Raw genomic sequence first — 25,042 nt, 5'->3', positions numbered from 1 at the left:
TGTGACCCTGGGCAAGTCACTTAACCCCAATTGCCTAAAAATTAAAAAAAAAAAAGAGAGGGAGTAGGCTTCCTGTCCTTAGAGGTGTTAAAGCAGAGAAAAGATGACCACTTGTGGGGTATGTTAATGGTAAGGATTTCTTTCCTGGATGTATGGATTGGACTAGAAAGCTGCTGAAGGCCCTTCCAACTCTCAGATTTTGAGATGGATAAGGGATCACTCCTAGGGTGCATTTTTAATAGATTCTTTCCCCTCTCATCGGGAGCCAAATGGTTTTTGGCTGTGGTTTCCCACCTATCATCCATAATCTGCAGTACGCCTGGATGGATGCCTGAGTTTAGGGAGGAGGGACACAGTGAGGGTCACATTTTATACATGGGGAGCCCAGTGCCTCAACTCCTATTTCAGGAAGGTGATGTGACCATTTTATTTCCTCCAACCCCCATCTTTGGGCATACCCATTTTGAATCTATTTCTTAGTTTGGAAGATGAGTAGGAGCTATCTAGAATAGCTTCCTAGTAGGGCTTCCTTCAAGGGTCTAACTGCCTTTTCACCCCCAACACACACAAAGATGTACACAATCTTAATTTGGAATCTGCAAACTCTTTTCAGATGTTCTGTCAAGAGTATGGGGCTGGGAAAGAAGCCCCAGGCCAGAGAACAGGGAGCCCTGGAGTCCAGGCAGCCTAACTCCTAGACCAAAGGTTGATCAGAGACCTTAGGCTATCTTGCCTCAGCTCCAAATCCTCCCCTAACTCACGTGTGTGCACATGTATATTCACCCCGCACAGGACCTGTTTCTTTTCTAGCTGCCTTAGTCTGTCTTTTTTTCTACCTTGCTCTTCCCATTTCCCAATGGTCCTCTGTTTCTTGCTCCTTAACTCAGAGATCTCAGTTGGCCTTCCAGAGACCGCTCCCCCCCCAAACCACCTAGCCTCCATGCCACCAATCCTGCTGTAAATTACTCAGTTTCCCAAAGTAGGCAGAGCCCTAAATTCCAGCCTCACTTCCTGGGGGAAAAAACTACAGAAAAAAAACCTACCCTCCTGCCCCCCCAAAAAAAGGTTGTCCAGCCTACTGCCCTGGGCTCCCTGGGAGGGGTTGTTACCATAGCAACTGTACCTGGCTAACTTGCCCTTCTCCCATTGCCAGAGCAGCAAGTGTTATAGATTGTAAGCTTCCAGCCCACACTGATAGCCCTTCCTCATTGAGATTGTTCTCGAAGCCCCCTTAGCTTGCCTGCTCTGCCTGCTTCTGCACTGTGGGAGCTGAGGACAGGATTCTTTCTGTTTTCCCCACCTGGTTGTTGTAGACCTAAGATCAGAGGCTAACTAGTTCTGCCAAAGACCAGGAAAGCTTAATGATGCTAACTTAGTTGGCCCTGCTCTGTTCAGCCTCCTGGGTCCTATTTTCCTCCCCCAACCTGTCCTAAGAAATCTGTCCTGCTCCCCACCCAGGGCCAGCGCCTGAGAGACACCCAACCTGTCCAACCTGTCGTGACGTCATCACTCTCTCCACCCACCTGGGCCCCAGGTCTCCAGCTGCCTGGCTCTTCCTGTTCTCTGCTGCTTCCGTCCTCTCCTTGTGACCCGTCCCCTTTCTAATTCGTTGAGACTCCCCAGCCCACCAGGAGTGACGGAGTCTGTCCTTGTTCCTTCCCACTGCAAAGGCCGACTGTCCCCAATGAGAAGAGAGTCAGGTCAAGGCCTCCAGAGAGCAGAGGTTTGAGGGGCATAGAGCCAACGCCCTAAACACATTTTCCACCCACCCTTCTCACTCCAACAGCACATATTCATACACACACACACTCGATGCGGGACCAAGATGGGAAACGGAGCAGAAGAGGATTATAACTTTGTCTTCAAGGGTGAGTTGGGGTCTATGGGGGAAACTGAGACTTAGACACTAGAAAGAGTACAATGAGAGGCCCCCACTCTCTGCTTCTGTTTTCTACTAGAGCCCTTCCGTAGCCAATCATTCCACCAGATTACAAAGGTCTCTACAGTGACAAGAGGCAGAGAGGGTTCCTGAGTCTGTATCGGTAATAATGAGGATAGTTTCTTAATGGTGGGATCACTTATAATCAGGAAAAAAAAACCTAGCCACACACCTCTGCTCCAGGGTCTGTAGTTAAGTAATGGAGGTTAGACTTTAGGAAGAACCCCTCTGCTCACTGAGGTCCCCCCTAAAGAAAGAAAGGAACAGGGACTTGGAGGACCTGAAAGGAAGAAAGGAATAGAAGAGGGTGGGTCTCCTTATTTTGTGTTGAAATAGAGACAGTGGGAGGGGTTATGTGACGTGGAGGCTCTCAGTTAAGGAAGGGGGCTTTTTGGAAGGTGATATGGTGCAGGGGGAGGCAGCTAAGTGGTGCAGTGGAGACTGTCAGTCCTGGAGTCCGGAAGACCTGAGTTCAAATCTGGCCTTAGACACTGCTTAGCTGTGTGACCCCAGGAAAGTCACTTAACCCTGTTTGCCTCAGTTTCCTCATCTGTAAAATGAGCTGAAGAAGGAAAGTGCAGTATCTTTGCCAAGAAAACCCCTAAATGGGGTCTTGAAGAGTCAGACACAACTAAAAATTACTGAACAACAGTGTAAAGAACACTGGGGTTTAGAGGTATAGGACTAGGGTTCTGCCACTTATCACTCTTGTAGCCTTTGTTAAATCACTTAACTTTTCTGGGCCTCAGTTTCCTTGTATGTCAAATGAAAGAATTAGGCTAGTTGATCTCTAAAGTACCATCAAGCTTTAAGTATATGATCTTCTGAGTTGGAAAGTGAGCTTTCCCCTAATCAGGCAATCAAGAAACATTTACTAAGCACCTACTATGTACCAGGCACTGTACTAGGTGCTGGGGATATAAAGTCTCACCCTCAAGAAACAAGAGCATCTGGATTCTGGGCCCCCACTTCCCTCCCCCTGTCTCTTATTCTTCTTGGAGGTCTCCCTTAGAACAACAGTTGCACACTCTGTCCCCTTTCTGTATTTGCATGTGTGGCCATCCCTATTGGTGGCCTTCTTTTACACCCTACTCTCCCTTTAGGGCAGGGTGTACAATGTAAGACAGTGTAAGACTCAGCTTCCCCAGTCCACCCCACCCACCAAGCCTCTCCCAGACCCAGCCCTTACTCAGGCTCTAACTCCCTAGAGGGCAATGGGACATTTACTCTGGAGCTGGGGAAAGCTGCACCCCTTCTGTCCTGAGAAAGGTGGGGGTGGACAAGAACAGAGTAAGGAGCAGCAGTGCTCTGGTGCCCAGGAGAAGGATAGAGAAGCCCATCCTCTTAGCTTATAGGGCTTTGGGTGAGGGCCAGAGAGACAGACAGACAGACAGACAGACAGACAGACACACACACACACACACACACACACACACACACACACACACAAACAGACAGAAGGACCTAGATACACATATATACATGAATATTCTTACATGGAAACTTGTCTCCAAATACACATACCTATCCACGTACGTACATACAGACATGCATGCATATGCTCACAGACATGCAAATATATGCATGCCTGGTACCCTCACATACAGGGCACATAATACATAAAAGAAAGAGGCAGTAAGGTGGCACAGGGGTTAGAGTCTTGGACCTGGAGTCAGGAAGACCTGAGTTCAAATCCATTCTCAGATTTGCACTAGTTGTATTACTATGAGCAAGTCACTTATTCTCTGTGTGCCTTAATTTCCTTATCTATAAAATGGGGATAATAATAGCATCTACTTCCCAGGGTTCTAAGGATAAAATGAGATAACATTTGCAAAGTGCTTTGCAAACCTTAAGGTGCTATTTAAATGCTAACTCTTTTTTTTTTTAAGTGAGGCAATCGGGGTTAAGTGACTTACCCAAGGTCACACAGCTAGTACTTGTCAAGTGTTTGATCTGAGGCTGGATTTGAACTCAGGTCCTCCTGACTTCAGGGCCAGTGCTCCATCCACTACACCACCTACCTGCCCCTAAATGCTAACTCTTAAGTATATTTGTATCCAGACCAAGAGTGGCAGTTTGTACTAGAAAGAACATTGGATTTATAGGATCTTGGATTTAGCCTGGAAAAAGGCCAACTAGTCCAAACCCCTCATTTTACAGATGAGGGAACCAAGGCCCACGTAAATTAACCCTAATTCCAAGGTGACACAGGCAGTGATTAAAAGAATTGCAATTAGATTTCCAGTCCTGTACCCTTTTTCACTTTACAGAGTCAAAGAATCCAGCTTCAATTCCTGATCTTACCACACTAATTTGCTGTGTGATTGGATAAATCACTTAAATCTCCCTGCCTCTCGCAGATGTCTATATCTTTAAAATCAACCAGATGATCTTTGACCCCCTTTCAGTTCAAATTCTGTGAATAATGAGTGGCACTTAATAAATGTTGGTTGATTAAATTCTAGAACTCGATTAGCATGTGTGTATATGTGTATACACATATGTACAAATATATATAAAAGAGCACATGATACTCCTCCCTTTCTACATATACACACAAGTGCAAGCAGGCATAAATATCCACATCTAGACATTGCTAATAATTGTAAGAAACAGGCGCAATGAATAGAGTACTATCCCTGGAGTCAGGAGGACCTGACTTCAAATCCAGCCTTAGACACCTAGTGACTGTGGGCAAGTCACTTAATCCCAATTGCCTCAAAAAAAAAAAGAAGAAAAGAAAAAGAAACATACATACACAGGCTCAAATATACTATACTTTCTTTTGAAAAATTAGACATTTTAGCTTTTAAGGACATTTCCATTCTCCCCCATGGTTTTTCTATAACATAGTCAGAGGTGTTAGAAGGTAGAAACCTAGCCCCCCAGCATACACCAGGAAACTCTTCTGCCCTGCTTTCAGCAATCCCTTCTCTCCAGTCCAACTTTTTTGTCCCTAGGCTTTCTCCTTCCCTCTCTGCCTCCTCTGGTCCCCTCTCTGACCTCTTTAGCCCATAGAAGAGAGAGCCCTCACTCGACGATCATTCTGACATTTTGGGTCCCTCTTTGCCATGGATAAGACCATAGTATCCCCTAGAACTTAAGTGCAGACTCAGCCTCCCTGTAATGCTGTCACAGGGACAGGGAGAAAAAGGAGATATATAGACAGCTAGTCAGGCTTTGGGTAGGACTCATTTGTAACAGAGACAGAAAAAGAGTTATGGGGTGCTCAGAAATACCAGAAATTGAGACAACTTGTACTGCGGCCAGACCATCCCCAAATACCCCAGAACAGCAATGACCCCTGGGAGACAGAGAGAAAAACAGAAGAAACATAGAAACAGAGAATATTAGAAACAGATGCAAAGAAGATTGAAGGCAGAGAGAAACCAAATGAAATGCTCAGGAAGAGACCAAGAAAAGGCAGAGATGCAGAGAGAAAATGGTGGATTATTGAGTTTGTTACACCTAGCAGGTGGTTAGCTAGCACTCATCACTGGAGTCACCATCATCCTTTAACATTTCTCTTCTTCAATATCTCTTCCCAGTGGTGCTGATAGGGGAATCTGGAGTGGGGAAGACCAACCTATTGTCAAGATTCACACGAAATGAGTTCAGCCATGACAGTCGGACAACCATTGGGGTGGAATTCTCTACTCGAACTGTGTTGCTAGGGACAGCAGCTGTCAAAGCCCAAATCTGGGACACAGCTGGGCTGGAACGATACCGTGCCATCACTTCAGCGTGAGTCTGGGATGGGGGCAAGGGAGAAACACATAGGGAGTCTGTGTTTAAGAATAGGGAAGTGAGATGATGAAATGAACTATAACAATAGCTTCTATCTATACAGTTGGTTTTTTTTTGCCAACACCCCTGTTCATATGTAGCAGTAGTAGGAAAGTATAGTGAGCAGAGTTGCTCAATTGCTCCTATTTGCCCCAGACCCCATACACACCCTACTACAGATTGTTGCTTAGATGGGTTTCCTGATATGTTCCTTCTCTGCTCTAGGAAGTTGTATAAAAGAATCTGTAATTTTTCTCTTGATATATATATAATATATATAGATATATATTTAGCTCCGAGCCCCCAACCAGAGAGCTCTTTAGCAAAACACTTCAGTGTCTGACTCTCTTTTCTGGGGGTGCTCCACTTTCAATTGCATCCTCCCGACTTCATTTCCAATAAGTAAATCTAGACTAGAAAAGACTTATGGTTAATTCTGTTTATAAAAACAAAGTAAATCTTTAAAACAAAGAAGGTAAATAGACTTTCCCCACACCCAGAAAGGTTTCGGGTTTCAACCAGGGAGCCCGACTAGAGAAAGGAGATAAGAATTACTGAACTGGGGTCTTTAGATTAGGGATGGTTTCATTATGAGACTCTACATGACTAATTAACCCAAACATCCTCTTTCCCTCCCAGAGTCTTTGCCCCCATCCTTTTGGCAGTTGCTTCTGCTCAATTGTCTATTCTTTCAGCTCCATATAGCTTTTCATGGACTTCCCTTATCTCAATCCATGAATCTTTTACATGTCTCATTTGGAGCTGGGTTCCTTTTTGGCTTCTACCTGGATTGATTTTTAAAAGTTACCCAGGGGTGTGGCATATTATTCACTCAAGGAACAGCTCAGACCAAGATCACCTGGCATAGCTGCATTTTTTAGTTAGTTTAACAACTTGTTATCAGCCTCTTTTCAGTGATTAGGTCCTGGGCTTTTAAGAACCATCTCCCTTACATTCTCCTAGTTAAACATTTACTCTCCCTAGCAAATCAACTGGAGTACATTTGGGCATATTTGTCCATAGTCCCAAACTCTAGATAGAACTTTAGTAGCTACAGGTTTAAATTATATGCCAGATACCTTATATGCACATGTAACAATAGTGCATGCATGCATATCCATATAAGTAAATAGGCATAATCAGCAAAATACAGCAATGCAGTAATAACACAAGAGCAGAACATGCCTAAATAGCAACATACCTACAAATAGACAAGTCAAGTCAAGGAGCATTTATAAAGCACCTACTCTGTGCCTGGCAGTTGTACTAAGCAATGGGGATACAAAGATGGTGTTTGTTCTCAAGGAGGTCAGGGTCTAAGGGGGAGATAACATGAAAACAATTACCTACAAACAAGATAAATACAGGGTAAATTGATGACATAATGGTAAGGGAGATTGGGAAAGTCTTCTTTCAGAAGGTGGTCTTTTAGCTGGGACTTGAAGAAAGCCAGAGGCAGAGGTGAGAGACGGAAGGCAAATGTCTGCAGTTGAGAGATGGAGTATTTTGTTTAAGAAACAGCAAGGAGGTCAGTGTCACTGGATCTCAGAGTATGTGGGGAGTGAGTAAGGAATAAGAAGACTTGGGGGCACGGGGCAAGTAGGTGGAGAAGTGGATAGAACACCAGCTCTGAAGACAGGAAGACCTGAGTTTAAATCCACCCTCAGATACTTACTTGCTGTGTGACCCTGGATAAGCCACTTAACCCCGACTGACTGCAAAAAAGAAGAAGAAAAGAAGACTGGAAAGATAGTAAGGAGTCAGGTTATGAAGGGATGTAAATATCAAACAAAAGATTTTACATTTGATCCTGGAGGTGATAAAGGGCCCCTGAAGTTACGACATGGTCAGAAGATTGATTAAGAAGGTTAATTTGACATCTGAGTAGAGGATAGACTGGAGTGGGGAGAGACTTAAAGCAGGGAAACCAACTAGCAGGTTAATGCAGTAATCTTGGCATGAGGTGATGAGAGCCCTTATATCAGGGTGGTAGCAAAGTTGGGAATGTATAGGAGAGATGTTATGGTAAAATTGACAGAACTTGGTAACAGATTGGCTATGGGTGGTGAGAAAGAGTGGGGAGTCAAGGTTGACACCTAGTTTGGGAACCTGTGTGACTAGAATGGTGGTCCCCTTGAAGTAATAGGGAATTTCAGGAAGGGGTGAGGGCTTAGGAGCAAAGATAATGAGTTCAGTTTTGGCTGTGTGAGTTTGAGATGTCTACTGGACCTCCAATTTTAGATATCCAACAGGCAGCTGAAAATGTGAGTCTAGAGGGTAGAAGAGAGGTTAAGGCTAGGTAAATAGATTTGAAAGTCATCAGCATAGAGATGATCATTGAATCCATGGAAATTGATGAGATCAGTAAGTAAAATGGCAGAGGGAGAAATCAAAAGGCCCAGGACAGAGTCCTAAGGGACAGAACCCACAGCCAGTAGGCTAGAAACAAGCAGAATTATGGTAATATGCATGGTACATAAATGGGAAGTAATTACCTCATATACCACCAAGGAACATATGCAATTACATGCAAGACATAACTTAGGTTAGTATTGTTATCTGGTTAGAAATATAACTACTTTAGTTTTCCCTGAAACCTCATGGGTCAATCTAGGCAAAGGTCAAACAGAACTAAATGTTCTGTAATTGGCAGACCTTTCTGCCCTTTGACCTGAACTGTCAATGTTACGGGCCCATCATAGTCATCACTACAACTATAGTACAGTTATCCCTTCTACATTGTGACTTTCCCCGTCGCAATTTCAATCCGTTGTGGGTCGGCATAAGAAATTAAATCGGAATTTGGGGGAGTTTTATGAAAGTCACAGGCGATGTTTGAAGGCCAGCAGATGACAGCCTATGACCAAATGTTTAACCCCAATAAGGTACAGGAAGCACCCCATAAAAGAAAAAGAAAAAAAAATCAGACTTCTTTGGTATGAAGGGAAAGCCAAAAAGTTTTATGTGGATTTTCCAGATCATGGGGGTGGTATGCCCCCAACTCCTGTGATATGGAAGGGATAACTATACTATATCCCTAAAACATGAACTCAAGGCTAGAGTATTACTATACTCTGTATAGTAATATATCAATATAGATATAAGATATGGATATGATACATATATCTTCTCTCTCTCTCTCTCCCTACCTACCTACCTATGATATATCTATATCTTAGGAGTCTTTATAGCTGAAGATCTAAGCAGGAAAGATGGTTCAGTCCTCTCCCCTATTTGGACTGGTTGCTGAGTTACAATATACTGAGTCTTCACTTGAAATATCTGTTTCTGAGCCATTGTTTGGTTCAGCTAGTCTTTGAAAAACTGATAGGTGGTCTCTTTTGCTTAGAATCCACTGAGGTAAGTGGCCATCAATTTCTCCCTGCCCATCAGGGAGTCCAGCTAACAGTCTTATAGGCAAAAGTGGTTGTCCCACCAGTTTCTGAGGCTATTCTATAAAATGGTAGAGTTGCTTAGTCTCTCCACAACTAACTATGAAGAAGCAAGATTGCTTAGCCAAACCATCCTCTTGTTCAAGGTCTTGACAACAAATTTGAGCATCGTGCCATTGTTTCTGACAGTGTTTTTCTAAGTTGGAGTTGTAGCTAGGGGGTAACCTTCTTCCGGCATCTCTTTTAGCCAAGAGGGGTCCTGATTGTTAGCATCTTCAGTCTCTCTATCTCAGAAACTCTAAAACATAAATTAATAGGTCCGTGTGATTCTTGTCTTAACAACATCAAAAACCTTCAAAGGCTCTCCATTGCCTTTGGAATAAAATATAAACTCTTCAGCTGGGCATGTAAGGCCCTTCTCAGTGTGACTTAAATCTACCTTTCCAGCTTTATTTCATACTGCTCCCTTTTACAAACTCTATAATCTAACCATGTGGGATTACTTACTAGCTGCTAACTAAACTTTGTATTCTAGCTTCCATTCCTGAGCATAGCTTTTCCCCTTGCTTGAAATTCACTCACTCTTCCTTATTTTTTTAAATTTTTATTCTTTGGAGGCAATTGGGGTTAAGTGACTTGCTCAGGGCACCCCAGCTAGTGTCTGAGGCTAGACTTGAACTCAGATCCTCCTGACTCTAGGGCCTATGCTACATGCATTGCGCCACCTAGCTGCCCCCCCAAAATTCACTCACTCTTAATCTCTGTCTCTCAGACTACTTGTCTTCTTTCATGGCCCAGCTCAGGTAATCACTGCCTCCAGTCATGTAGTCAGTAAGCATTTATTAAGCACCTACTATGTGCCAGGCACTGTGCTAAGTGGTGAAGATACAAAGAAAGGCAAAGGATGGTCCCTACCTCAAGGAACTCCCAGTCTAATGGGGAGACATCTTGAAAACAACTATATTCAAACGATATATACACAAGATAAATTGGAGCTAATCAACAGACAGAAGAAACTAGCATTAAGAAGCATCAGAAAAGGCTTCTAATAGAAGGTGGGATTTTAGCTCATACTAGAAGGAAGCCAGGAGGCAGAGGTGAAGAGGGAGAGTATTCCAGGCATGGAGGATAGCCAGAAGAAATTCTTAGAGTTGGGAGATACACCAATGTCACTGGATGACAGGTATATGGGAGGAGTAAGGTAGAAAGAGTGGAAAGTTCGGAGAGAGTAAGGTTGTAAAGGCCAGTGAACACCAGACAAAGGATTTTATGTTTGATCTTGGAGGTGATAGGGAGCCATTGAGGTTTATTGACCAGGGGTGACATAGTCAGAAGATTAATTTCACAGCTAAGGGAAGGACAAACTGGAGTGAGGAAAGACTTGAAACAGAGGAACCCCCAATCAGCAGGTTATTGTAATAGTCTAGGCGTGAGGTGATGTGGGCCTGCTCCAAGATGGTGGCAGCATCAGAGGAGGGAAGGGGGCAGATTTGAGAGTTGTTGTGAAGCAGAGTTGACAACCATTGGTAACAGTTTGGACATGGGGGAACGAGAGAGAATGAGGAATTGAGGATGACACCTAGGGCTGCAAACTGGGTGATTGGGAGGATGGTGGTACCTTCCATTCCTAGTAACTGGAAGTTAGGAAGAGGGGAGGGTTTAAGGAGGAAAAATAATGAGTTTAGTTTGGGACATGTTGAGTTCAAGATGTCTACAGGATATTGAGTTTGAGATCTTAGAAAGACAGTTGGGAATGTGAGTCTGGATGTTATGAAAGATGTTAGGACTGGACAAGCAGATGGAGAATCATTTGCATAGTGATGATAATTGAATCCATGGAAGTGGATGAGATCACCAAGTGAAACAGTATAAAGGGAGAAGAGAAGAGGAACCAGGACAGAGTCCTGAGGAACTCCTTCCTTTAGTGGGAGCAAGCTGGATGAAGATCTAGCAAAGAGGCTGAGAAGGAGTGGTCAGACAGTAGAAGGAGAACCAGGAGAGAGTAAGGTCATAGAAACCTAGAGAGAAGAGAAGATTGAGGAGAGAAGGGTGATCAATAGGGTCAATGGCTGCAGAGGGGTCAAGAAGGTTGAGAATTGAAGAAAAGGCCATTAGATTTTTTCAATTAATAGATAACTGAGGGGCAGCTAGGTGGCGCAGTGGATAGAGCACCAGCCCTGAGTCAGGAGGAGCTGAGTTCAAATCCAGCCTCAGACACTTGACTCTGTGTGACCCTGGGCAAGTCACTTACCCCTCCAAATAAATAAATGAACAAATAAATAAATTTTTTTTAAAAAGAGAGATCACTGGTAACTTTGAGGAGGGCAGTTTCAGTTGAATGAAGTTAGAAGCCAAATGGGAGAGTTAAAAAGAAAGTGAGAAGAAAGGAGGTAGAAGCATCTTTTGTAGACAGTCTTCTCAAGGAGTTTAATCACCAAGGGGAAGAGAGAAATGGGATAATAGCTAGTGGGGATGGAAGGATCAAGTGAAAGTTTTTTTGAGGATGGGGGAGAGATGGGCATGTTTATAGGTAACAGGGAAGCACCCAGTGCACAGGGAGAGATTGAAAACAAGTGAGAGTGAGGAAGAGAGTGAAGCCTTTCCTGATCTTCTCCCCCACCTCCATCCTTCCCGTTGTTGGTATTCTCTCAGGCCTCAAATGACCTTCTATTTCGCTATCTCTGTACATATTGTATGCATACCCCAAGAAGAATGCAAGCCACTTGAAGGCAGGGATTTTTTTTCCTTTTTTTGGTTTTTGTATTTCCATTACTTAAGTGTCTTGAAAGTAGACTCACTCAGGGCAGCTAGAGTACCAGCCCTGAAGTCAGGAAGATCTGAGTTCAAATCCAATGTCAGACACTTACTAGCTGTGTGGCTGTGGGCAAGTCACTTAACCTTGATTGCCTCAAAAAAAAAAAAAGTAGATTGACTGCATTTAATATATACTTGTCAAATTTGCAAGATGGTGATTCTTGCATTCCTGAACTTAAAATGGTAAGAGTTGACATTTATTTGAAGTGTAGCATGGTATGCTGGATAGAGAGCCAACCCAGAATTTAGTAAGACCTGAATTCAAATCTTGCCTCTGGCACAGTGTCCTAAGTAACTAAAATGACAAATTATAGAGCATCTGCCTAGCTGCATTGTTGTGTTAGAGGGAGTTTCCTCATCTGGTAGTTCCCTATACTAATAAAATCACAGGTCTGGTGAAAAAAAAATGCTAACATCATATTGTGTTTTAAGGTTTATGAAACACTTTTAGATTATTATCTCATTTAATCCTCACAAAACCCTGTGAGATAGATGTTATTATTCCCATTTTCCAGATGTACAAACTGAGGCTGAGAGTAGTTAAGTCACTTGCTCAGGATCAAACAGCCAATAAGTGTCCAGGGCAGAATTTGAACTCAAGTCCTCCTGAATCTAAGTCCAACTCTCTTCGCCCAGCACCAAACCACATCACACCACCATGCCTCTCTGTGTGTCTGAGGTTAGCCTAATTATAGGTCCCTCTCTCACTTTTCCTCCTAGGTATTACAGAGGGGCAGTTGGGGCCCTGCTGGTATTTGACCTAACCAAACACCAGACTTACACCGTGGTGGAGCGCTGGCTGAAGGAGCTGTATGACCATGCAGAGGCCACCATCGTCGTCATGCTGGTGGGCAATAAGAGTGACCTGAGCCACGCAAGAGAGGTGCCCACCGATGAGGCTCGCATGTTTGCTGGTGAGGGCCAGGGCTGAGTTTCTGTGGTTCATATGGGCTTTATTTGCAAGTTTATTTCCAGTCACATGACACTGATTCCCCAGGTCAACCTCTTTCCCAAGTTCTAAAAGAGTTATTTTAACCCTCAGGGATCTGTGACTTCCTCAATGTGTGCCTTCCCTGCTGCACATCGCAGTCCTTCCGTGTCTTGATCAATGCTTTTCATGAGTCACTATGGTCAAAAAAATTCATCACTCTCTGGCGATGGGCCTTCCAAACTTAGTGAGGGGTCAGAGAGTAGTATGAGCTTTAAGACCCTTCTAGTTTGGGTTCTGCCGAAGTTTATGCTCTACTGGTCTAGCCCTGAAGAGTGAAATAATCAACAACATATACACACACATATATGCATTTTTGTAAGGTATATATACAAAATAAACACCAGGTAGTTTGGAGAGAGGGACGCTAGTTCAGGGATTCTTAACCTGGGGTCTGTGAACATGTTTTTTAAATATTTTGATAACTGTATTTCAGTATAATTGGTTTCCTTTAAAATTCTACATATTTTTATTTTATGCATTTAAAAATGCTATTCTGAGAAGAGGTCCATCTGTAGGCTTCATCAGCCTGCCAAAGGAATCCATGATGTCAAAAATGGTTAAGAATCCCCCAACTAGTGTTTCAGAGGATCAGGAAGGTGCCTACAAAAGATGGTGATTGAGCTGAGTCAATGAAGAGACAAGAGAATGGAAAGAGTGCATTCTAGCTATGAGAGAACAGCTGGAGCAAAGGAGTATAGTGTGAGAAATACTAAGAAGGATGGTTTGGTTGGGCCATAGAGTGCAGGAGTAATATATAATGAGTGTGGAGAGGTAGGATGAATGAATGAATGAATGAATGAATGAATGAATGAAACAAACATTTATTAAACACTTACTACATGAGAAGTTGCAGCTAGTGGTGCCAGACCTGGAATCTTCCTGATTTCAAATCTGGCCTCAGACCCTTACTAGCTGTGTGACCCTGAGTAGGTCACTTAACCATGTTTGCCTCAGTTTCCTCATCTGTGAAATGGACTGGAGAAGGAAATGGCAAACCACTCCGGTATCTTTGCCAAGAAAACTCCAAATGGGGTCACGAAGAGTGGGACACAACTGAACAAAGCAACAACAACATGAGAAGCATTGTGCTAGTGTTGGGGATTTGGAACCAGGTTGCGAGGGGCTTTAAAAAACCAAATGAAGTGGTTTGTGTTTAATAGTAGAGATAATTAAGAGCCACTAGAGTGTGTTGAGTAGGGGAGTGACATGTTCAATCAATCAACGAGTATTTGTTAAGCATCTCCCATGTTCCAGACACTGATCAAAGTGTTGGGGATACAAAGTACAAAAAATGAAATCATCCCTAATTATAATGAACTTATATTCTAATGGAAGAGACCACAAGTACATGTAAAATATATATTAAGCATAAATATAAAGTTTTATGTTGCTGTTGAGTCATTTTTCAATGAGGTCCAACTCTTTGTGACCCCATTTGGGGTTTTCTTGGCAAAGATACTGGAGTGGTTCGCCATTTCCATCTTCTTTCCAGCTCCTTTTTTTTTTTTTTTGGTTTTGTTTTTGGTAAGGCAGTCAGTCAAGTGACTTGCCCAGGGTCACACAGCTAGCAAGTATCTGAGGCCAGTCTTTCTGACTCCTGACCCAGCACTCTATCCACTGCACTACCTAGCTGCTCAGTGTAAAGTTAAGAAATGCATATATGTACATACACACACACACACACACACACACACACACACACACACGAAGTACTTAAATACAAGGTACCCTGGGAGGGGAGAGAATTAAAAGTTGTGGGGGTGAGAAGAGAATCAGTAAAAGCTTCATGCAGAAGATAACTTTCTGAGGTGCATCTTAAAGGAAAAGGGAAGCTCTAGGGGGCATTAGTAAGAAGGGAGCGCATTCCAGGAATGGGAGATAGCTAATTCAAAGATATTGAGGTAGGACATGGAGTGTCACGAGTGAGGAATGGAGAGAAGGCTGGTCTGGCCAGCTTGAAGAATACTAGACGGGGAGTAATATCCAATGAGTCTGGAAAGTGGCCAGATCTGTGCTTAAGGAAAGTCTCTTTGGGAGATTTCACTTTATGATCCAGTGAACAGGTGTCAGAGGAAACCGTTGTATGACACCAAATGACACTGTTGTTGTTAACAAAGGCACTAATTTTGTTTATCATCGTTGTTTAGTGATACATTAACATTTGAGTAGACTCACAGAATAACCTATGGAAATTTAGGAATTTGTTTAAGATTAAAATGATCTTTTTTATCATGCCTATTCCCCTTAATGGTAAGTTTATTATCAGTGGATGCACTGTCCTGACAGCTTAATTTCAGTGGGCATGACCAGGGTTGTTGTTAGGAGTTTCCGAGGCTTTCCTCTGATTATCAAATTAATGCCAATTACTGATTTCCTTTTTTTGTGTCAGAAAATAATGGACTCCTGTTTATTGAAACCTCAGCTCTTGACTCCACTAATGTAGAGCTGGCCTTCGAAACTGTCCTCAAAGGTTTGTAGGATTCTCTGTATGTCTCTACAGGCCACTATCCCTTCTCATTGCTCACTCTCAGGACTCTTCTTGATGTGATGCTCTCTTGGGTCTCAGCTAGAAATTCAGATAATTGAGTTCCCCCTGCATCTCACCAAGATCTCAGCCTACTCCCCTGCTACACCCAGCTTCTAGGGCTCCTAACCTCTCTGTCTCTCTTCCTGTGTCTGTCTGTCTGTCTGTCTGTCTCTCTCTTCATATATGTATCCCTTACCTTTCCCCTAGGAAGCTTCCTCTGACCTCTTCTTCTCAAAACTTGCCTATTAGTTGGGGGAAAGAGCTCACCAGTCCTGGTCACTATAGCTCCCAGAGATGTAACCCTGCTGCCCAAACTCTCCTGCTCCTTTGACCAACTTCCTTTGAAGTCATGCTGCTCCCAGTGATTAAGAAAGGGAATTAGACAGTGGTGAACTGACCTGACCTTTGACCTCCATCCTTTGCCTTCCCAGAGATTTTCACCAAGGTGTCCAAGCAGCGGCAGAACAATGCCCGTGCCAATGCAATCACTCTGGGCAGTGCCCAACCCGGGCAAGAGCTGGGGTCTGAGGAGAAGAAGGCTTGTTGTATCAGCCTCTGAAGCCAGCTGGTGACCTGAGTATCTTGGCCTGAAGCCTCTCCCATTTGACCTGAATTTCCCATCATTCTCTCCCCATGAGTCTCAGCCCCTTCAGTTACACCCTCCGCTAAGCAGAGGGAGAGAGAGGGACCCAAATGTCTAGAAAGCCATTCCTGGTTGGCTTTGGGGATCTGTGACTGATCACTTTCTTAGAGTGTTAGGGGAGTTTCTATAGCCTAATTCCACACCCCTTCCGTATTACTCCTGTATGTCCGTTCTCCTGTACACAAGATTAATTAGCTTCTGGGATATTTCTGTGCCCTTTGAGAAGGTCACCTAGCCCTAAGCACCTCGCTCTCACTCATCCAGGAATCCAGGACTCCATTGCCTGCTTTTTTTGCTGTGTTCCCCTGAGCCCCTCCAGCAATGCCCCCCCTCCCCATCCCACCAATAAAAACTGTTTTGTAACAAGGGCCACCTGTTGCTGCTCCCTTGCATTCATCCCTTCCCCCTCTCTCCCCACCCACCCATGGGCCCTCAGCATCCTTCCTTCTCCCTCTAGCTCAGGGCCCCTCCCTAAAATCTCCTTTGAAGCCCCCAAGCCTCTGTCATCCTCTCCATGAGCCTGCCCCCCCCATGCCAGCTGTCTCTGGAGTCCTATGGTCTGGGGATGGTGCCAAGGAGGCGGGGAGGTGCCCACCCTCCCCTCTGCCAATCCTCGGGGCAGGTGGGAGGGAGGGGGGAAGGGGACCTAGAAGGCAAGACAAAAGAAACAGCGTTGGCAGGAACCATCTGGTGCCCTGGGCATTGGTGCCAAGAGCTGAGGTCACCTATACAGCAGTGGGAGGAGTAGAGAAGAGGGTTCTGGGGGCCAGGCACCTTAAACCCCAGCTGTAGATGGGCAGGAGGGCAAAGGAGGTAGGGAGTATCTAGGTCCTTATCTTTCAGGGTAGTGGGTAATGAAGTTCAGGGGACAGGACACCTAAGCTCACTTTCTTTCCTCAACAACTAAAGAGGAAAGCTGATATGTCTGGTGCATGTGGGGATAATTATTGTGTCCCATCTCCTGCCTTCTCTCCCCCATATAGTCAATCCTCTGTCCTCCTGAATATAGTCTGGAAGAAGCTGGCCTGGGCTTCTGGAAGGCAGGGCTCACTTCCAAATGTCTTTTGGTGCACAAAAGTCCTCTCCACAGGTTGGTGGTAGGAAGGAAGCAGGTTAGGGCGATTAAGTACTTGGAAATCCAAAGGAGAGGCAAAGTCATGAAGGCAGGACGAGCGTTGAGAGAGACACACACAGAGACAGAGAGAGACAGACAGAGAAACGGAGAGACCAAACTCCCACTGGTAGGCAAGGAGTCCCCAAACCAAAATGTACCCAGAACCCACCCCTCAAATTGTTCTCCCTGCCCTCCCCACTAAAACACACACACACACACAAAATTATTCCCCCCAACTCCTTTTTACAGATGAGGACACTGAGACACACGAGCACACACACCTGCTAGAGCAGAAAAGAGGCCGGGTCTTTAAGTAATAATAATTTTAATAAAATTAAGTTCTTAATAGCACATTTAACACACTAACTCCCCACCCCCTTTCTTGGTTTCTCTGCATTTTGTGCAACATCGTCCTGACTCCATTATTCATGGGTTGGTTTTTTGCCCCTATTTAGTTTCCTTTTTCCTTCGCAAATTCGAATTCGTCTTGTCTTCCCTAGACGCCTCAAATTAAGTCTGACCACAATCCTACTTCTACATTCTACTGTGGGAAGACACCCCCTCCCCCTGTCCTGGGAGTAAAACCCCTACCATCCCATACTGTTGGGGGTCCCAGGACAAACAGCAGAGTGGATGGGAAATCTGTTCCTGGTGGAAAAGATGGACTAAATGGGAAGGTGGGGATGGGGATGTGTGAATCTGGGCAGTGAGGAGCAACCCAGCATCCCTCTCTTCCCTCTCAGGGCAGTAGGAGGGAGAGGGCTACTCCTTCACCTAACCCCATCCTGGGAAGGAGAATTCCCCCTGTGGTGGAGAAGGAAGGGAGGGAAGGGGCCTGATTTGATTAGGGGTTGAGGGGAGGCAAGTACTAAAGAAATCAGTTTCCTCCTTGATGCAAGCCTCAAAGGGTTAAATGAACCAGGGCCCGGTTTTGGAAGGTGGGGTGAGAAGGGTACTTTTGAGATTAAAGAAGCAAGACTTGCTTCCCCCAGCTGGCTCACTCCTCTGACACCCCAACCTAAAGTTCATGGATATAGCTGAACCAGAGGAGGGTGGCAGAGGCCTTCTGGGGGTATTATTGCCCTTCACCCGCTTCTGTACCAGTTGGCTATGGTTCAACCCATTTAGGGTGTGGGTGTTGTTAGAGATGGAAAGACCTTAACCCTAATACCCAACCGGAAGTCTTTCCTAAAAATTTAACATCCATTCCTCTTATTTCACTGTTGGTTGATTTTAAAGGGTGTGGGTAGGGAGAGGATCTGAGGTGGAAGGGCATTCCAGACCCAGTGGAACTTTGCAGTTCCTTGAATCTCACAAGAAGACAAAGGTGGGGTTGGAGATGACCTACCAGGGCCTGAAGTGGGACCTTTGGGACTGTGATGGATGGACGGGTGTAGGAGGGCAGGGGGAGATGGTGAGATACTGGGGAAAGCATCTAAACTTAAAGCAAGTGGGATGGAGGTCAAACTTTCAAAAGGACTTCCCACATTAGAAGTTGGGAGATGCTAGCACTGAATGGATTTGGGCAGCGTTTTCTCTTCTTCCAAGATCAAGGAAAAGAGAGATCCCTTTGGAATGGGCTAATGTAATGGCCTGCCAGATGTGGGAACAGAGCAGGACCCAATGGTCCCCTACATAGTTTCAGGGGTGGGGGACTAGAACAGTGAAGGAAAAACTAAAGAATTGCCTCCCCTGTGCTCCTCATCCAGTCCAGCCTTATCTAGTTCCAAGATCAGTTTCTATCCTTCCAAGGAGCCTCCAAACCTCCTTTACCCCCAAACCCCAATTTACCCTGCAAATGGAAAACAGGAATTTTCAGAATTAACTCCCTCCCTTCCCCTCCCCCTTCCCCCCTGAAGTCCTAAGTCTAACCAGGAAACTGCCCTCACTGGGTATCTGAAGATGGGAGGGACTCAGGGTAGACGTGGCCACCTCTTCCTCCTTCTCTATTTTCCTTTTCTTTATGTCTTTTATACATTCTACTGGACCCAGAGGTCCTCAATGCTACTAAACTTTAAGCTATCTGTATATCATCTACTCAGTAACTAGTAATTCTCTCTCTCTCTTTTCTCTAGGATTATATGAAATAAATTTGAATTATTAATAATTATTATTATTTTGTAGTAATTTTTTCTTTTAAACCCCTCAGCTTCTCTTTCTTCTCTCGGTTTTTTTTTTTTTTGGTTAAAAAAAAAGTCTATTTCTCTTGAATCTTTTCACCCTTCTCCCTCTCTCAGGGTCCCCCCCCTCAACTGGGATCCCCTCCTTTCCTGCATTGTTCCCATAACCCCCTGGTCAGAGTGTGGGGGTACATTGGAGAGTTCCCCATCCTCTCATTCTCTGTTTCTTGTTCATCCCCTACTTCATCTGGCTCAGCCTGTCTAGCCCCAATGAGGGGGTTGGGGGAGGTACGGGGCTGGGAGGGCCCACTGAATGAAACTGAATCACCTGCACCAATGGGTGACTCTCCCAGAAGAATGGCCAAGGAGACAGGATTAATTCCTCAACCTAACTTTCTCCCCTGCCTCCTCTCTCCCACGTTCTGGGAGGGGTCAGGCCCGCTTTAAACACCTCTAAAACATCCTCTGGAAAACCAAATGACATACCCCACCCCCTGAAAAAAATGGGGAAAAGAAAAAGGAACATAAACCCAAACATATATTAAAAACACTTTTTAAGCTTTAACTCTGAATACAAATGTATTATTTTTCTTCTTCTTCTCTCCCTACATATATTCTAAACCTTCTAAAGTTTTTTTATTTTTTTAAGGATCACTTTATCATAAAATAAAATATCCTTCTCATATAATAAATTACCTAATAAAAAGTCTTTTTTTCCATATTAGCCCAGGTTCTTTGCTACATTTATATGGTAATAAATGCCTTTATTAAAATAGAATATTAAATTATAAAGAACTGCTTTTTTTTTTTTGCTATTTTTGTTTTCTCCTCTGTATTGGACACCTCTCTCACTTGCTCTCCCACCTCTCTTGTTTTGTCTCACTCTCTGTTTAAGTTTGTTTCTAGGTTTAGCTCGAGAAGTAGGGGGGCTGGATTGGGTTTTTCGAGCTCTCTAGATTAACAGTCTTCTGCCTTTATGGGATAAGGAATGGAAGGGAGCAAGGGGTGGAGACAGACAGCCCTTCTTCCCACCCTGCCCTCCCAAACCCCACCCCCAACAACGGAGGGTCCCAATTTGGTTTTGGTTGCTATTGTACAGACGCATCTTGGGATGGCTCATGACAATGAGAAGGATGGAAGTTATCACAGTATGGATTTTTTTTATATATATATCGTATTCCTTTCCCTTCCCTGACTTGAGGAAGGAAAGGGGAGAGGAGGAAGAAGATGAGTTCATTCATGATAGGGGGAAGGGGAGAAAGGAGTTTCTCCCTGTCTCCCTATCTCTCCACCTCCTTACAAAGCAGGAAGGATGGGATTCACATTCTCTCTAAGTGCTTAGAGATTACTCAATAGTCCCACCCCATTATATACAAGGGTCCCTGGGTTAACCTAGGACTCTCACCCTCCTGCTCCTTCCCCAGCCTGGCCAGCAGAACCAGGGGGTGTCAAGAGGTCAACAGCAGCCCTGATGTGGGCAATGAGGAAGGGGAAAAGGGGATGTATCAAATCCTCTCTCCCAACCAGATAATCCTTAGAACAGCTCCCAGTGAGAGGTCCCCTCCCCAACATCCTACATGGCTCCCTCTTCAAGTCACCTTCCCACACTCAAACTGTTGGACCGGGGACTTTGAGCTCAGCACAATGAATGAAGATAGAAAAATGGCAGGAGCATATATCCCCACAACTGGGTAGGGTTCTCACTGTGTCTCCTTCCATACAGTTTCCTGCCCCTACCAGGTCACAGAACAATTAGGGTCCCCAGCTATGGGGGCATCAGCTTTCATTCCTTCCCCCATCTAGGCCACTGCCAACCAATAATTCTCTTCAGATGAACATCTCCCCCCCACAACAGATACACAAATTTAATGCCAACAGATGGTCAAGGAGTGGAGGTCCCTCCCCCTAATGCCCCTCAGATGCCTGGTGATGCCGAAGAGTGAAGGGTTAGTTTGTCTTGGGCATTCAGAGAGTTTCCTTTGTAGGAGGGGAGAGAGGTGGAGGCTCTGAGTAGTGACAGGGGTGGGGGTTGGGAATGGAAAGCAGTTGTTGAGATCTAGGAAATGTGAATGTGAAAGGGTCATTGAGGTGCACCCCCTCCCCCCACCCCAACTCCCCCCAGAGGAACATTTCCCAAAAGCTACGCTTAACTAGAGGAAAGGAAAGGGGAGGTGAGGAGAGAGATGATAGGAGATAGAAGGAAAGGGGATGACAGAGACAGGAGAGAAAGAGTGAGACAGAGAGGAGAGAGTGACAAGGGTAGATGGGGACATACAGAAGAGCAGAAATGGAGAGTGGAAGGAGAAACAGTGGAGGTATAGAGATTAGAGATAAAAGGACAAGTATATGAAAGTAAGAGCTAGGAGAGACAGAGAACATCCCCCCTTGTTCCTCTAACTTAGCGCTTATTGTAGGGGATACTTTAATTCCCAAACCCTAGCCCCTCATTATTCTTCTCTCTGCAACAATCTTCTAAAAATACTGTAGTGGAGAGAAGAAGAGGGGAAGGATGGAACTCCCCATGACAAGTTTCCCCTTCTGCCCTCCCCCAAAACAAAGTTCATCCAAAGTAGGATAGTAGGGAAAGCCCAGGAGTTGAGATTCCCTAAATATATGTGTGTCTTTTGGGAGCTAGGGGTGGGAAAAGGTGACAAGGGTTAGGGTAGATTAAGAGGTCAGAGGCTGGAGGTCAGGAATTATGGGTTAGGGGAATTAAAGCATTCTGGGCTCTAGGGGTTTGGTAGCCCTTCCAGATGGTGTCTTTACTTCTCATTCAGTCTTCCCAACAATCACTGAGGAAAGGGAAAGGGTGGCTAAGTGAAGGGAGGGGTTGGGGTGATGAGATGGGGCGAAAACTCTTGCCCCCTTGCAAAATATAAAAGGTTCTCTTAGCTGCTTCCAGATTTGAGGGTCTATTGAGGTATCAGAGTTGTAACTCTCAAAGGGAATGTCATTCATTCCCAGTCTGCCCCTCCCTCATCTCCCCAACATGAGACCACTGGGAGGGCATAAAGACCCACGTCCTACTCTGCTCCAGTAGGACTTCCTCCTCCCAAATCCCAAAGCAGGGATCTTTAAACACCCTGCCCCCACAAGATTACCAATTTCTAAAGGACCCTGGTGGAAAACAGTCCAAAGCAGGGAGGGAAGCCAAAACCGGGAAGGGGTATTTAGGAGAATATTCGGATGGCTTGTGTGGCTGTGATGTGACAAACAGGACACTCAGGATCGGTTCTCTCGCAGATTCGTACAGCACACTCCATGCAGAAGAGGTTGTGTCCACAAGGGACCAGGGCTGCTGTGACCTCACTCTCAAAGCACACCATACAGTCCCGCCCGCCCCCTGCTCCAGCTGGGCTCCTCAGCCCACCACCCCCAAGTTTGGAGAAGCCCTGGAGGGGTTCCCCAGGTGGTCGCCTTGGAAGCCCAGCCAGCTCTGGGACGGCTGATGATGCTGATGCTGAGGCTGGTGAACGGTGTGACCCCGGGGGACCAGCCCGGGCCTTGGCTGAAGAAGATGAAGATGAGGAGGCAGAGGAAAAAAGGACGGAGGTAGGGGTGGCATTCTCCTGGCCAGCCCAGAGTGGAGGACTAGTCTCAGCCACACTATAGTACACATCCTGCTTGCCAACCCCATAGCCAGGGAAGAGGTAGCCACCATAGCTAAAGTCACCCCCTTGCTCCCCAAGCCGTGGTGCCTCGAATCCTGACTCAACACCACATTCTCCAATACAACCAAGGCTGTTCTGTCGGAAGGTAGAGAGAGGTTTGCACCCTGGTGGATGGACTCTCCAGGCCTCGGAATAGCGGCTCTCCAGAGCAGGGTCAGGGCTACCTGACAGAAAGTCATTCTCATTGTTGTACTCAAGAATCTTGCCAGTGCGGACAGCAATATGGGTCTCAATCTCCTCTCGAGCTCGCTCCACGTTGCCTGGTGCACCAGTGATTTCAAAGACAGGGTCTCGGTCCCGGCTGGGCGTGATGATGTAGGTGTTAGTCTGCTGCTGGATCCGCTTGATGGTGGCCCCCTTGGGCCCTACCACTAACCCCACCACACGATACGGTACTCGAACCCGAATAGTGACCTGGCCAGGGAGAGCTGGTGCTACTCCAAAGGCAGCGCCTGACTTGTTCCGAGAGGCCCGGATCATGGAGAAGTGCTCAGCTGCTGAAATGATCTCCCGTCGGGCAGTGGCCACGTCCTCCCGGCGTCCTGTCACCATAAATACTGGCTCTTCACCTCGCACAGGTGTCTTGATGTAGGTGTTGGTTTTTGCTCGTAGGGCCTTGATCTTGCAACCTAAGGGAAAAGGAAAAAGAAAGTAGAGAAGAAATATAGGGGATCTTATTAAGACAGAAAGTTAGGATTAATCTGGGCCAAGAATAGATCACTCAGGGAGAGTGACGCCTTGATATTTTCATTTGTCCCCAATACATCCATAGTCTCTCATAATCCATTAAATGACCCCCAATCTATTTACTCTTTCCCAAATCCACCAATTGACCCTAAATCCATTGATCTTCCCAATCCACTAATCAACCTTCACCTAACCAATGACCCCCTAAGTTCACTCAATGACCTTTCTAAACCACCCACTGACCCCTTATTTTCCTAATAACCTTCCTAATATATTCACTGTCTTCTCAAATTACTCACAGGCCCACTGGACCTAAAATCCCCACACCGACCTCTCTCATAATCCACCCACTAATCCACCCAAGCCTACTCATTGGGCCTCGATGAGTACTTACTGATCCTTCAATTTGCACAATGGATCCCCAATCTACCTATTGACCTTCAGTCTATTTAACGATTCCCCCCAAATACTCACTGATTCCAAATCTACTCAAACAAATCTCCATACACTTTTGCTTCCAATCTATTCACTGACCCCTAAAATACTCATGACTTCCCAATCAATTCACTGACTGGCTCCCAATCTACCCAATACCCCTCCAGACCACTCACTGAGCCTCTACTCTACCTAATTTTCCCATCTACTTACTACCTACTGATACCCAGTCTACTTGCTGATCTTCTAATCCACCTGATAGCTTCCCAAACCTGTTCAACGAGCCTTTAAAAATCTATTAACCTCCTATATCCACTCACTGATGCCCCAATCTATTCACTGATCTCCAATCCAATGAAAGACCCCCTTGCAATCCACTCAGACTCCCCCAATGTACTCACTGTCTCCCCCTGCTGATCTTTGTTTCCAATCTAGCCTTGACCCTTGTATATTCCCAAATCCGTAGGCAGTTGGCAGAAATAAACAGACCCAGGTGAAGGAATGAGATGAGCCTAGGACAGGGGTGGGGAACCTGTGGCTTCAAGGCCACAAGTGGCCCTCTAAGTCCTCAAGTGTGGCCCTTACTAGTTACAGAGGAGTGGGAGAAGTGATAAAAGATGTTATCTTGGGCCTACAGTTTCGGTCTACTACCCTCCTCCCCTATGAAGAAAGATGAGGGGAGAGCAGGGGCCAAGATATGTGTATGTGTGGTAAGGGTAAAGCAAGGTGGATGAGTCCCCCCTACAACTCTTCACCAGGTTTGGGATTGGGGGTTAGATGAGAAGTGTATAGCTGTGAGGTTGGATACAAAACACAGAGAACAACAGAAAGAAGGAGATAAACAGACAAAGAGCGAGATGGAAAGGAAAAGTATGTGTGTGTGTGTGTGTGTGTGTGTGTGTGTGTGTGTGTGTGTGTGT

At 45.2% G+C, this 25,042-nt stretch overlaps 2 protein-coding genes across 2 annotated transcripts in view; one reads left to right on the top strand and one right to left on the bottom strand.

Annotated features, from left to right (window-relative positions):
- The first annotated feature begins 1,553 nt into the window (after positions 1-1,553).
- Positions 1,554-16,465, top strand: RAB25 (RAB25, member RAS oncogene family). The gene is made up of 5 exons (XM_027871693.1): positions 1,554-1,868; positions 5,491-5,686; positions 12,655-12,848; positions 15,315-15,395; positions 15,884-16,465. The coding sequence occupies exons 1-5, from the start codon at positions 1,826-1,828 to the stop codon at positions 16,009-16,011; spliced, it is 642 nt and encodes a 213-aa protein (XP_027727494.1). The 5' UTR covers positions 1,554-1,825; the 3' UTR covers positions 16,012-16,465.
- Positions 16,466-20,395: 3,930 nt separating this feature from the next.
- MEX3A (mex-3 RNA binding family member A) overlaps positions 20,396-25,042 on the bottom strand; it is an 8,323-nt gene continuing 3,676 nt past the window's right edge. Inside the window, exon 2 of the mRNA XM_027871432.1 lies at positions 20,396-23,629. Coding sequence (XP_027727233.1) covers positions 22,500-23,629 — 1,130 coding nt within the window. The 3' untranslated portion in view covers positions 20,396-22,499. The remainder of the gene's footprint in view (positions 23,630-25,042) is intronic.

Source organism: Vombatus ursinus, unplaced genomic scaffold (assembly GCF_900497805.2).
Source record: "Vombatus ursinus unplaced genomic scaffold, bare-nosed wombat genome assembly UNPS02014798.1, whole genome shotgun sequence".
NCBI lineage: Eukaryota > Metazoa > Chordata > Mammalia > Diprotodontia > Vombatidae > Vombatus > Vombatus ursinus.
Note: the sequence above shows the minus strand (reverse complement) of the source record. Positions and strands in the feature narration are given on the sequence as shown.